At 36.7% G+C, this 15,519-nt stretch overlaps 1 protein-coding gene across 3 annotated transcripts in view; it reads left to right on the forward strand.

Annotated features, from left to right (window-relative positions):
* Nucleotides 1-15,519, forward strand: part of ex (FERM domain containing expanded) — a 346,792-nt gene that overhangs the window by 214,402 nt on the left and 116,871 nt on the right. For all 3 annotated transcript variants that reach the window (XM_069830635.1, XM_069830636.1, XM_069830637.1), the window contains one exon: nt 8,111-8,210. In XM_069830635.1, coding sequence (XP_069686736.1) covers nt 8,111-8,210 — 100 coding nt within the window. The remainder of the gene's footprint in view (nt 1-8,110; nt 8,211-15,519) is intronic.

Below are 15,519 nucleotides of genomic sequence, written 5' to 3' on the forward strand. Positions count from 1 at the left end.
CTGGATACGCAGCGAACCTGAGTTTAGTCAGCCGGTGTGGGTTTGGGAATGCGTCTAGTTTGGAGGTTAGCGCAGTAGATTGTAATATGTTGCAGTTCAGCGCCATAGTGCTTCCTCCCTTCCATTCCATTTCAGCAGTGTTAATTATCCAGTGTTAATCTAAATAGAAATACTCAGAATAATCTAATCCACCTCTGTATAAATTCTACTAGTTTTCGAGTACGCTGGTGGAGATTGAAATGATTCAGCTCCAAACTTTTACTTTAGAAATATTACCCGAGTTATGCTTATTCTTAGGGTTTGTATTTTTTGGTAATAGCGAACGCGCGAAACTTTCCACAATTACTTTCTTTGTTACATTTACCCTCCCAGGTACCTAAAATACCGCATTTAAGCAAAACAAACTCGCGAAATAATGAGAAATTTATACCATTGTGTGTAGTATGCAAATAACCACGAAATATAAGCCCTCTGTCGCAAAAACTACGAAATATGCACCAAAATTTTACATACATACATACAAATGGCTTTTAAGGAACCCGAAGGTTCATTGCCGCCCTCTCATAAGCCCGCCATCGGTCCCTATCCTGTGCAAGATTAATCCAGTCTCTATCATCACACCCCACCTCCCTCAAATCCATTTTAATATTATCCTTCCATCTACGTCTCGGCCTCCCTAAAGGTCTTTTTCCCTCCGGTCTCCCAACTAACACTCTATATGCATTTCTAGATTCGCCCATACGTGTTACATGCCCTGCCCATCTCAAACGTCTGGATTTTAAGTTCCTAATTATGTTAGGTGAAGAATACAATGCGTGCAGTTCTGTGTTGTGTAACTTTCTCCATTCTCCTGTAACTTCATCCTGCTTAGCCCCAAATATTTTCCTAAGCATCTTATTCTCAAACACCCTTAACCTATGTTCCTCTCTCAGAGTGAGAGTCCAAGTTTTACAACCATACAGAAGAACCGGTAATATAACTGTTTTATAAATTCTAACTTTCAGATTTTTGGACAGCAGACTGGATGATAAGAGCTTCTGAACCGAATAATAACACGCATTTCCCATATTTATTCTGCGTTTAATTTCCTCCCGAGTGTCATTTATATTTGTTACTGTTGCTCCAAGATATTTAAATTTTTCCACCTCTTCGAAGGATAAATCTCCAATTTTTATATTTCCATTTCGTACAATATTCTGGTCACGAGACATAATCATATACTTATTCAATATAAATTATTGTTAAAGAACATGTGTGTGACTTGTTTCAGTCATGCAAATCTGGCTTTCAGGTAGAAGCTCCCTGTGCAGCAGGCTTGAATAATTTCAAGGGAAAAATTGTTCCGGGGCCGGGTATGGATCCCGGGACCCATCGCTTAGCGCACGAGTGCTCTACCGACTGATCTACCCAGGAACCATACACGACACCGTCACAATTCTTCCCCTTATATCCACACAACTCAAATGAGCTGACAAGACGCAGAAACCCAACTTTGAGTGCACACAATTCTATGTGACTTAAATTGTTTCAATCACTTTGTCAATCGCTTGGCAATGCCAATATTTTTGTATTTTCTTGATGACTCTCGAAAAGAGATCGATTTTTGTAGTTGGCTGCAGTAAAGACTGAATAATATAGTATGTAACATACAGCTATAGTATGTTATGCACTGGAGACTATATTTTGATATCAGGAGATTTTAGTGCTAGTAGAGGACCAAAATGAATCTGCTGTGAATTGTTTGCAAGAATTATAGTTCCCGACATCAGTCCAATGTGGACAGCGAAAATACTCACTGACTATAGCAAAAATCTTCGTGCGGACAATGTAGGAACCATACTTATTTTATATAATTGTATTTTGGAGGTGTCAATTATGTGATGTGTAAAAAAAAAAGTAACTCAAAGTTTTATATTAAATACAACATTCATTCATTCATTCACTCATTCATTCATTCATTCATTCATTCATAGTTTTCTGCCCAATGGCAGGTCTTTCACTGTAAATCCAGTTTTCTCCAATCTTTCCTATTTTATGCCTCCTCTTTGTCTCCTCATATGATCCATATATCTTAATGTCGTCTATCATCTGATATCTTCTTCTGCCCCGAACTTTTCTCCCCTTCATCATTCCTTCCAGTGCGTCCTTCAGTAGGCAGTCTCTTCTCAGACTGTGACCCAACCAATTCCTTTTCCTCTTCCTGATCAGTTTTAGCATAATTCTTTCTTCACCCACTCTTTCCAACAAGCTTCATTTCTTATTCTATCTGTCCATTTCACACGTTCCATTCTTCTCCGTATCCACATATCAAATGTTTCTAGTCGCTTCGATTCACTTCGTCATAATGTCCATGTTTCTGCCCCATACAATGCCACACTCCATACTTATTTTTCCAGAGGTCCGCAGAAGATACTTTTTTCCTATTAAAAGCTTTCTTTGCCATTATTATCTTCCTTTTGACTTCTTGGCAGCAGTTCATGTTACTGCTTGTAGTACATCCCAAGTATTTGAAGCTGTCCACTTGTTCTTCTGTCTTATTTAGAATTCTCAAGTCCTTCTTTATTTTTCTTCCTATGACCATGATATTCGTATTATTTGCATTTATCTTCATCTCATACTTCTCACAGCTGTCGTGTAGCTCCAGTAACATATCCCTTAATATCGTCACCTCTCCTGCTAACACTGCCATATCATTAGCAAATCTTATGTACTTTATGTCATTCCTCCTACTATCACTCCTCCCATGTTCTGAAAACAGTGTTGAACATGGTAGGTGATAAATATGGCGTCCTTGACATATTCATCTCCCTATTTCAATTCTTTCTGACATTTCTTCTGCTATCCTGATTTTGACTCGTTTCATAACAATAGAATACATTTAATTGACAACTTATTTCATGAAATAGGCCTACATTTAATTGACAACTTATTTCACGAAATACTCGGCGAAATAGTGGCAGATTTAACACCGATGTCACTCATTTGATTTTACCAAAAAATACAGTCCCTACTTATTTTAAACTGACAATTATGAATATAAAATGAAAAGTGCTGTAAAATTCCAAATAGGTTTTCTTATCGCTCAGAGTTAAAAGTTATATATCAAGTCGTGGCATAAAAGTTTAATGTCTTCTATATGTCTGTACAACTTACCTTTGACGTATTAGTTTCCTTTATCATAGACTTAAAATACGAGTTTTGCAAATTTTGCTTAAGGTCATTTGATTCATTAACTTTGTATTTTGACATACGTCAGTCCTCGGCTTTCATATACCTACTGGTATTTAGGATGCCATATTTCATACAACCAATTAAAGAGTCAAGAAATAATATTCTATAATTGTGTACAGATATTGGGTATAATAAAATGTGCATTAATGGGAAAGAAGAGTACGATTGAGGAGATAGAAGTGTGACTTTGCAATAGCGTGTATGGAGCAGAAAATTTAGTTTCAACTACGGCGTAGACCAGCCATTTTCAACCGGTCTGCCGCGAGAAAATAAAAATAGTAAAGGTTCTCGTAGCGAAAATTGTAGAAATAAAAGTGAAAAGAGTAGTAGAAAAATGAGTCCAAAAAATCAACTTTCAGCGAACGCGCTACAAGTCAACATTCAGTAAACACAATGTACTGACCGATTATTTAGTCCTGATAGCTCAGCGACGCGAAAGAGGGGGGGTAATAGGAGTAGTGGGGAGAGCTCCGGAGTAGAGATAAGCGCGAGCGGTCGGTAAAGGAATGCAGTACAGTTTAACTGTACTAGAAACATACCGCTCTACCGCACGCATGACATCCGATTGCTCCGAAGGCAATAATATCGAATTTTACTTGTCTTTATGAAAAATACTGTACATTAAATACCTTCTTCTTCTTCTTCTTCTTCTTCTTCTTCTTCTATGGCGCGTCGGCACGTTTTCGGGTCATGGCCTCCCCAGTTGCACTCCACCAAACTTGTCGATCCTATGCTGCGACTCTCCAATTCCGGATTTTGAGGATTTGTAGTACATCCTGACACACACCATCTTCCCATCTGTTACGTGGTCTTCCCACCGGCCTTCCTCCTCCGAAATCTCCTGAAAATATATTTTTTGGGACTCGAAGTTCTTCCATCCTAATTAGATGACCTGCCCATTTGAGTCTCTTAATCCGAATAACATGAGACATACAACATTAAATACTTACTTACTGGCTTTTAAGGAACCCGGAGGTTCATTGCCGCCCTCACATAAGCTCGCCATTGGTCCCTATCCTGAGTAAGATTAACCCAGTCTCTATCATCATATCTCACCTCCCTCAAATCCATTTTAATATTATCTTCCCATCTACGTCTCGGCCTCCCTAAAGGTATTTTTCCCCTCCGGCCTTCCAACTAACACTCTATATGCATTTCTGGATTCGCCCATACGTGCTACATGCCCTGCCCATCTCAAACGTCTGGATTTAATGTCCCTAATTATGTCAGGTGAAGAATACAATGGGTGCAGTTCTGTGTTGTGTAACTTTCTCCATTCTCCTGTAACTTCATCCCGCTTAGCCCCAAATATTTTCCATAGCACTTTATTCTCAAACACCCTTAACCTATGTTCCTCTCTCAAAGTGAGAGTCCAAGTTTCACAACCATACAGAACAACCTGTAATATAACTGTTTTATAAATTCTTTCAGATTTTTTGACAGCAGACTGGATGATAAAAGCTTCTCAACCGAATAATAACGGCATTTCCCATATTTATTCTTCGTTTAATTTCCTCCCGAGTGTCATTTATATTTGTTACTGTCGCTCCAAGATATTTGAATTTTTCCACCCCTTCGAAGGATAAATCTCCAATTTTTATATTTCCATTTCGTACAATATTCTCGTCACGAGACCTAATCATATTCTTTGTCTTTTCGGGATTTACTTCCAAACCGATCGCTTTACGTGCTTCAAGTAAAATTTCCGTGTTTTCCCTAATCGTTTGAGGATTTTCTCCTAACATATTCACATCATCCGCATAGACAAGAAGCTGATGTAACCCGTTCAATTCCAAACCCTCTCTGTTATTACTATTAAATTTAAATATATACCTTTTTTTGCTTTCGATTTCTGATGACATTATTTATTTATTCATTTATTGCACTTTCATAATAATATATGTTAGTTTGTTCCTATTGAACTGGCCTATCGTTTGAAAAATTTGAGAAAGCTTTAATATTTTCTGAAAAATGTACCTAAATTTTGAAAGATGGAGTTAAAAAATAGTTTTCAAGAGGCAATTTTATTGCATTGCCTACGCAAATGTTAATTTAAAAACCGAAAATGTAATAAAAATGAAGGAATGTGTACAATCAACGGTAGGCGCGTTTTCCTGCAGATACGGAGATGCAATTTGACATGAGTTTGATTCCGCTTAGGCTGATTATCTGGTTGGGGTTTTTCCTAGATTTTCCCCAACCGTAAGAGGAATGTCAGGTAATCTATGGCGAATCCTGCTCATTTCGCCAAATATACTACCTCGCTTTCACCAACCCTATCGACGCTAAATAACCTGGTAGTTGATACAGCGTCATTAAATAACTAAATAAAAGAAAGTCTTTTTAAATGCCTCGAAGCGAAAGCATTGCACAGCATTGATAACGCGTTGCATTTCTTCAGTATGTGGTCCATTGGCGTAGTCCAGGAGTTACCAATTAATGGAGGAACGTATTACAAAGGGAAAAAAAACTGCTATAAAGTGAAGATACACGCATCTCTGATCTTGTGCTCCATATATGGACCTCTTCCCTACTGGCAACTTAATGGACCTTCTCACTGTGCCTCTTGTTGTTTGAAATCTGCATTCAAATAGCAGTAAGACCCTTTGCTTAACAAATAGCATGAAGAGATATTTATGCTCAAGTCAGTGGCGATCTTACGTAATAATTAGTCCAAGCAATTACAGCGGTCGATAGTACAGTCACACTGCACTGCAGATTGAATCAATATTGTCACGGATATTCACGGGAAATAAAGACAATGTACAGTACCTGTACAGTAACTTTTCTCCTAGTTTTGAGTTACATTATTTGGCACTTCGTTCGTTACTTAACAAGTAACTTAAGCATAAAAATATTTGATTTTTTAATATCTTCATTATCTGCTCATGGACTAGTCTCCGAGAAAATCAGTTGTAAAAAATCAAAATATCAAATAAAAGTATTGGAATTTTAGAATGACTAATAATGGATAGTGAGAAATCAACACTATATGCACATCCTCATGTGGACACTCATTCCCAAATAAACAGTAAACATTTGAAATTTTTCTCCATGGCCGTTTTTTTTTTTAGTTTGTTATTTAACAACGCTGTATCAACTACTAAGTTATTTAGCGTCGATGAGATTGGTGATAGCGAAATGATATTTGGCGACTTGAGGCCGAGGATTCGCCATATATTACCTGGTATTCACCTTACGGTTGGGGAAAACCTCGGAAAAAACCCAACCAGGTAATCAGCCCAAGCGGGAATCGAACCCGTGCCCGAACGCAACTTCAGATCGGCGCCTTAACCGTCTGAGCCACGCCGGTGGCTTCCATATCCGTCTTGAATGGTGGTGCTATATGCGTATAAGGAAAACGTCAGTCTTTTTACCGATATCTATATTGAAAGCAGCCTGTTAATTTTGCAGTGTCATTGCTCTTTAAATTCGTGTCTATTGTATTGTTTTATTACGATTAGTTTACATTTTTATTTAGCTAATTTCATTTATTCCTCATTTTGGTTTATTATTTTTAACATATATGGACTAGTATCTCGAAAACATACAGGCCTATTTCTGATGTTTAAAGAATGGCTGTATTGTACTGAGGGTTAATCTATTTTGTGGAAGCCTATATTAAACATGTATGAGCCAACGCTTGCATAATGTGCATAGTTCTCGTACTTTAAAAATGGTTGTATTACACAGAGGGCTAAATTATTATATGCAGATAATTATATTGTAATTATTAAACATTATTCATAATGGGTATATTTCTTCAAAGGTGGTTATATTGTACTGGGAATTAATCTATTTTATGCAGGTATAACTTATGTAATAGAAAATATGTAGGTCAATGTTTTCATTCATGGGTATAGCACGCAGTGCATGAAGTTCTCTGGAACTTCCCTTCCCGTAAACATCTTATGACTGAACCAAAGCGGTAACTATGCATTGACCTTGAAGTAAATATTCAATTGATGCAGACTTTAAAGGATATTGATATACTGTATAGCTAACCTTAGAACTTCGTTTTGAACAAAAACGAAAGCAGTTACTATGGAAAAGAGTATGTTGTTTTAATAATAGTTTCTCCATGTTTGGTAATAGCATAAAAAGTTTAGCCGGTTATATATTGTAAACTTTTAAGAAAATTATGTCACATGAAAAATTCCTTTTTCTTTTTCTATAAAATTGAAAGCCTGTCGGTGATAAACACCTGTTTTTTGTTTGACTTGGAAATCTATGCGGATTTGATGGATAGTGCCCCAGAATCCTCTTTCAACTACCGCCACAGCATTCTGCCAAAGACCCCAAAAAATTGATATAATCCCTGATCAGTGATCACATATATATCAGATTGGCCATTCCCATGTTATAAAATGACAACATGAAATGAGAACGACCACCAAAGCTCCACCTTCAAAAAGACTTTGTAACGATCGCTAGATGGAAGTACAGTTGCTCCATGCAATTTCATGAGTTATAACGTGACTTCTTTTACAGTCGCTAGATGGTAGCACAGTGAAATTGATAAAAAATGATTGCCTTGAAAATCCATTAGGCTGACAGCCTGTTATATGTGATCAGGAGCATAATACAGCAAATGGTTGGCCTCAGTAGCGTAATTGGTATACCGCTGGCCTTCTATGCTCGAGGTTGCGGGTTCGATCCCGCCCCAGGTCGATGGCATTTAAGTGTGCTTAAATGCGACAGGCTCATGTCAGTAGATTTACTGGCATGTAAAAGAACTACTGCGGGACAAAATACCTGCACACCGGGGACGATGATATAACCTCTGCAGTTGCGAGCGTCGCTAAATAAACCATAATTAAAATGCATTAAATGGTTTTATGGCCAAAATAACTAACTTTTATGTCTGTTTTTATTGCAGCCGAAGTCCAGAGCCAAGGAACTGTACGCTCAGACATGTGCCCACCTCGGAAGTCTGGGAATGCGCGACTGCGAACTCTTTGGCTTGGCAGTCGTGTCCGGTGAGTACACTTTATGGAATTCAATAGTGACGGAAGTGGTTCTCTTAGATGAAATCGTCTACTATTCTGTCGCGTTCTGTTCAGCTTTGCCGAGTTGTATGGAGTTGCTCTTTCTGAGGCAAAGAAATTTGAGCATCCACTTCGGTCAGTTTTCTGGCAGTTTGTCTATATTTATCGTTTGCTAGTCTCTCTTCATCATTCTCATCTTTCCTGAAAATAGAGAAGATAACTGTCATAATTTATTGGTTTCTTCGGCATTTAAAGCCGAGGAGTAGCCTTCCGGCGACGTATTCTGGAACTCCTGATTTTCTGCTTGATTCTGGTTATCGTAATTGGGTTTTGCGACTTTATTTAGTGTCATAGGTATAAAAATTTAGCGATTTATTAATTTCCCTTGTCTATTTATCTCACTCGTAAGATTGAAAAAATTGTCATTTGTATGGATTAAACACATGGCATTTCTTGTGTATCAAGCGATAGTGTTTGAGCTACAAAACTACGAATTCAATGGACCTGAGTGGGGTATTAGTAGGTAAATGCAATTTTTCTTACGTAGGGAGTGATTGTGAGTCCCTTGATTTATGTATGTTCTATGTTATATGAAACGATGACCCTACGCCAGGCTGACCATACGACCAAAATAATATCGATATTAGGGAATGTTTAGTATTGGATCAACATATTGAATGGCCTGGCGAAAACATTATGATAATATTCATCCATTTTTTTCTGCCCAATGGTAGCTCTTTCACTGCAAATCCAGAATTCTCCAATCTTCCCTATTTTCTCCCTTCCTCTTAGTCTCTGCATATGATCCATAAATCTTAATGTCGTATATCATCTGATGTCTTCTTCTCCCGTTTATCATTCCTTACAATGCATCCTTCAAAAGGCAGTTTCTTCTCAGCCAATGACCCAACCAATTCCTTTTTCTCTTCCTGATCAGTTTCAGCATCGTTCTTTCTTTATCCACTCTTTTCAACACAACTAATGATGGCAAAATACGTATTGCATATAGTTTACATCATTATGACCAGCTTTGAAATTCCTGCATGGAATAACATTAATGAAAACTGACATCGCATTATAACCACAGTGACTGGAAAGTGAGTATAAGAACTTGAGTTACGAGTAGAATTCTTGTAGTGTTCAATGCATGGTGGAACCTTGGATACCGCCTAGCTTAGGCGGTGTCCCGTTTGCCTGTTGATCCGGAGCTCCGATCGAATGTGGATTCGATTCCCGCTTGGACTGATTATTTGATTGAGTTTTTTCTTATGTTTTCCCCGATCGTAATGTGAATGTTAGGTAATCAATGTCGAATCCTCGGCCTCATCTCGCCAAATACAATTTTCCTGTCACCAATTCCATCGACGCTAAATAACATAGTAGGCCTAGTTGATACAGCGTCGTTAAATAACTAAAAACAAAATCTTTCTATTCGTAAATTCTGTGTTACAATTAGAAGTTATTCCTGAAATGACATTGAACAAAAGTAATATAGCAGTGAAATCATTGAAATCATCATGACTGAAAATGTATATCATGATAGTAACTTATAATGTTGAATGCTAGGAATAATGAAAACAGTGTCAAAAAGTCCAGACGAGAATTCCAGTTTAAGTGTGTAGACAAATTTAGTTGAATTTCGTGTAGGATTCAGTTGAAGTTAAACATAATCCGTTGACATTCACTTCAGTACGTGTGTGTTACAATTCATAGTTGTTCTGAAAGTGTCATAGAACAAGAGTGTTATTACAGTGAAACCAGTGTCAGAAAATCGGCTCGAGAATTGCAGTTTAAGTGTGTAGACAAAATTAGTTGAATTTCGTGTAGCATTCAGCTAAAGGTAGACGTAATCCGCGAACATTAACTTCACTGCGCGTGTGTTATAATTGAAGACCTAACATTCCAAATGTGCTAAGTGCCAATTTTTCAAATTTCATTTTATTCAGTCTAAGGGAGGAACATCCATATGAGAATATCATACTAAATTGTCTTCGTCGTAGCTCAACTGTAAGTGACTCATTCGTGCGCCAAAAGACAGTGTTGTAGGTATCTCAACATGCATTTCTCAATGTGTTTTTCATCAGTATCTCAGAAAGTTGTTTTTGGCACTTAGCACATTTAGAATGTTAGTTTCTCAATAATTCATAATTATTCAGAAAGTGGCGTAGAACTAAAGTGTTATCATAGTGAAACCAATGTCTGAAAATCGGATCGAGAACTGTAATTGAAGTGTGTAGAGAAATTTAGTTGAATTTTCTGTAGTCAAGGTTGATTTCAAGCTAGACCTAACCCGTGCCACCCCTCCACTAAGTGCGTGTTACAATTTCTAATTCAGGAATTGGCATAGAACAAAAGTGTTATCAACAGTAATCTCACTAGAGGTTTTGATTTATCTAGAGAAAATCAAAACTCGAGTGGGATTTAATTGACTATTACACGATTAGAAGAAAGTATATAAAGATTAGAAGTAACGAAGTACTCCAATACAATAAAATATTAATTGACTTACGAAAATACAAAACTGTCTTCAAATTTGTATCATCTCAACATTATAAATATTACGCTAGTAGATGGCAGTAGTGTGTTATGAATAGCTGTTTTCTTATGAGTTGTGTCAACTATGGAATCTTCATTCTGTAGACGGTTACTGGTCAAGAAGGCTTTGTTGATTCAGTTTCATTTTTATTAAAACAGTTGCATTCCACTTAATTTATCCTGATCCCAGTAATCAACGTCACTTAACAGATGATTTTCAATAAATCTTAGTATTAAATAATCTCTAATACGTGGCTATTCATAATATCATATAGCAGAAGCTATAACATAACCTAAATAATATAAACGAGTGTTAGAAAAGTTTTAATTAGGGATGATGAAATAAACAAGAAACGTTTTAATTAACGCGATGAAATAAAAAATAAACAGGAATAATTTTAAAAGAAACAATTATTGAAAGTAGGTACAATTTTCAAATTTGAATGTTTTAGTGATTGGTGGTTCAGTTGATGTTATATTGGACATGTGCGTAAAAGAAGTGAACTCGGTGATGTAGCTATATGGTGTATCCCTGAACTTATTCAGGATTTCCGAATGGTGCTCTTTATTTATTTGTAAATAGGGTTTCAGGGAAGATGCATAGCTATGACGAGTGATCTTTAATAATTGTTGTTCTTGAATGCCAACGTGAGTCATATTTGAAAGTGCTGTACATCGACTGGAGTGGTTTGTAATTTTCTGTTTTTTTTTTGTTTTTTTTTTTTTTTTTACGTCCAGACCAGTGCAGTTTGAAATGTTGGCAAACAAAGAAACAAATGCTAGGGTAGTGATAAAAATAAACAAGACGCGATAAAACTAAACAAATGCTAGGGACGCGATAAAATTGTGCGATAAGCAGCCATGATTGGTTGAAAGACGTCTTTCGTACCGTTTTATTGGTCAAAAGTAGTGTGACGTAGTAAAAGTGTAATAGTCACAGTAAAACCAGCGTCTGAAAATCTGCACGAGAATCAGCTGAAGTGTGTAGAGAAATGGAGTTGAAACTTGAATTTAGTGTACGGTTAGTTCAAAGTGTGTTATAATTTGTACAGTAGTTGTCCAGAAAATTACAGTGAAACTAGAATGTCTGAAAGTCTGCGCGAGAACTTAAGTTGAAATTTGCGTGGTGTTCGATGCTAGGCAGACGCAACCCGAGGATCCGTCCGCTCTGGGTATGTTACACTTGTGAATTGTGCACAGGTGAATATGTGAGGCAAGTGCCCTGCACGTTCTGTAGACAAGCAGCCTCGCTTCTTGCGGCCGTGCGTCCCGTCCGTCTGGTCCGCAGACCAGCTAGCCATGGCTGTCTGCCGCATCGCAATAAATTACAGAAGCGACGGACATGCCTCGCTGCCGTGCAGCCGAGCTCGGACATCTGGCCGAGAAGAAACTCCAGTAGCCGGGCCCCCGCTTTCTTCATATTGACTCAGGTCGGAATCCATCCCGTCGCAGCTGTCACTCCTTCCCAATTATCCCCTCAAGTTACATTTCCCTTTTCTTGTAAAATGGGGATATTCTGCCTGGGGATTGAGGCAGATTGATGGGAAATCGAATGGAACAGACGAAACTACCAGGGAATATTTTTTGCTTTCTGAAGTTGAAATAAATAAATCCATAACAAATTCCTAAACTAATGGAAAGTTATGCTTGAAAAGGGTACAGACGACAGGCAAGATATATACTTTTAGTACACATTAAACCACCAAGTAGAACACCCACACGTAAGCTGAGGCGTACACATACCATATCACCCATTCTAAAACCTACAAGCATATGTTTCTACCAACACAATTATGTTTGCTACTATTTGAATGCAGTACTTATGTAAGCAATCAATAAATTCAAGATTGATGAATTGAAGAACAGCCAAATGTATTGTTAAACAACTACGAAAGATTAATTGTAACAGCATGACAATATACGACACGTAAGATTTTATCAAATTTTATCATTATTTATTATTAATTTTATTAATCATCTATTTTTGATTTTATAAATTGTCTTTTAAATATATTGATATTACATCACCATTCTACTCATAATTAATAAAATTCAACAATTAAGTCTTTTTCACCAATATTAATTATTCCTGACATTCGTATTTTGTTAATAATTTAATGCAAGATATAATATAACATACTTGTAATCTTAAACATTTCATATGTGTTTTGTAACATAAGTTATATGTATCTGCAATCATATCGACCTTCCAAATTTATATTTCCTGGAAATTCTTTTTCTACATGAACTTTTTACTTATAAGACATACTACATAAAACTCATGAAAATCTATTTGTCATGCATATTACAATGTTCAATTTGTTCAAGGTTTAGATTACGTGTTTCTTAACATATCTGATGATGCCGAAAAGGCGAAAAAGTTAATATTCTATATACAATGTTGTAGCAAATAAACATTTGCAGAATAGATAAATCTTATAGATTGAACTTAAAATTTTCATTATAAAATTTTATGTAATATCTTCTTCATTGCCGTCAATAGCTTTTAAGATACGGGTTATGTGATGCGTAACGTATTTTCTCTGGGGAGGATTTTGAACGAACACGGCATACATATTGTGAATGAGCGGGGGACACTGATTATGTGATCAGGATAGTGAAAAGACCACCTGTAACAAAAACACAGGACACAAGCAAGACAAAAGACGATGTGGAGTCATATTTCTTATAACTGCATTATTCAGACATAGTCAGAAATTCAAATAAACGCTTCACACATGTTATGTCTCGCAATTTCAACACAGCCGTATATTTTGTGGTTAAATATTTGAGTAAACTCTTTAATCTTTTTTAAGGTGTTATCTATTTCACAACAGACTATTGAATTCAGGAAATGCTTTTGAAAAAAAATGGTCGATTGTATATGGAATAATACTTCATGCAATATAATAGTTCTGTTAGAGCGACTTTATCTTATTTACTTACTTGCGTTGTTTACTTCAGTGTATTGATCTGAAATATTGATATATGGGTACACGAGTAAGTACATCTAGACGCGAAAGTCATTCAACATTTCTGCTAAACTTAAAAGACAACAAAGTGTGCATTTTGAATTAATGATGAAAGCTTTTCCTTTCATATTCCGCATCTGTTCCTTTATTAGTAAAATTTTATTGGTAAATATGCCCTCCTTTTCTGCGACCGTACTGGTTTGTTTTGCTTTAGTTAGTTGGACACTACAGGAAGGGACAGAAATTACGACAGTCCTGCTTGTTATGTGTCAGTTTATTCTCTGTATTACATTAAATAAGCTTGCAGTCTGTTTTGTCTTCATTCAAGCCATCTTCTGCGCATTTTTTTTAACATGAACACAAAATTAATTAATGCATTATATAGCAGCAGTCTTTTACTTTTTTATTATCTTCATATTTTATCTTCTTTTCATACCGACTTATAAACCAGTGCAGTGTAGGAGAGGATATTATTATTTGACCAATACTAGATAGGCACACATTGTGGCTCTCTGGTCGTGTAGTCAGCTCAGCACAGAGCCGCCACTGAGACAACACAGGACAGTACATAAGGGACAAACGCCCAGTACTGTAGATGGAAGATAAATCTCTTCCATTACCCACTCCGGGAAACGAATCATGGACCGCTTGGTTAGTAAACATAACTATTCTTAGAGCCAAAGCGGCACTTTCTCTTTATACGAAATACAAAAAGAAAGATATTGTGATACTCATAAGAATTTATTTGGACATGTTTAAGAAATAATATACATATTTTCACCATCTTTCTATCGAAAAAGTGGGTCTTCACTTGGCGCCTGCCGATATGCGCTGTCAGCTTCTCTGAAATTCTTGGGCGAATTTTGATTACAGTTAGTATCTATTAACAATATTAAACCAATTCATCATGGAATATTACACATGAAATTCGTTAATTTCTTAGAGAAGTATGTAATGTATGTTTGTTTTAAAAACAGAGGAGGAGCTTGAAGGCTTACCGTGCGGCCAAGTGACGAGACGCACCGGAAATTGATCGATGTTCGTTGTTGTAAGTTTGTTGTCATCAGCTTGTGGTTCAACGTAGACCTACTAAATTTCATGCATAATGCACGAGTCACCCGCAATTAGCTCGCGATTTCAGTTCTCATCATTGACACGATAATCTCCGGGATGTAGAGATGATCGCATAACTTTCGTGTTTAATGTTGTTTTCATCCCATTGTTATTATTGTTATTATTATTATTATTATTATTATTATTATTATTATTATTATTATTATTATTAGCCTATTATTATTATTGCTGTTGAAAAGAATATCTCATATAAAATTCCTATCTACCACATTTCATATCTCGTAGGTTGGTAGATCTGATGTTACATGCACACTGCGACTGTCAAGAATGACATAAGACATCTAATTCAGTATTTCGCCAATACTGATGAGCGCTTGGTCGCACAATATACAGTCCGAAGCTTATTGAGTTAGCACTTCTATCGTACGGATGATAGTTGAAGTCGGTAGGACCGTATTCCTGTAAGTATAGACTACTGATTCATTATTTAGTGGCATTACTTATCGATTCAATTTACACAACGCTCAGTTCCGACGAAGTTCACGTTTATCGTCCGTCCTCCCCCTGAGAGGTCTGCAACTTGCTTAGAACGTTGCCATCTGTTTGGTTGAAGGTTGAAGTAATAACATTCTAATGCTCATCTTGTTACTCAAGGAACACCACCGATACACCCTGTTGCATTGTTTTGTTTACCTGAAATTGTCAATGATAAATAAAGT

The sequence above is a fragment of the Periplaneta americana genome, chromosome 7, assembly GCF_040183065.1.
Source record: "Periplaneta americana isolate PAMFEO1 chromosome 7, P.americana_PAMFEO1_priV1, whole genome shotgun sequence".
NCBI lineage: Eukaryota > Metazoa > Arthropoda > Insecta > Blattodea > Blattidae > Periplaneta > Periplaneta americana.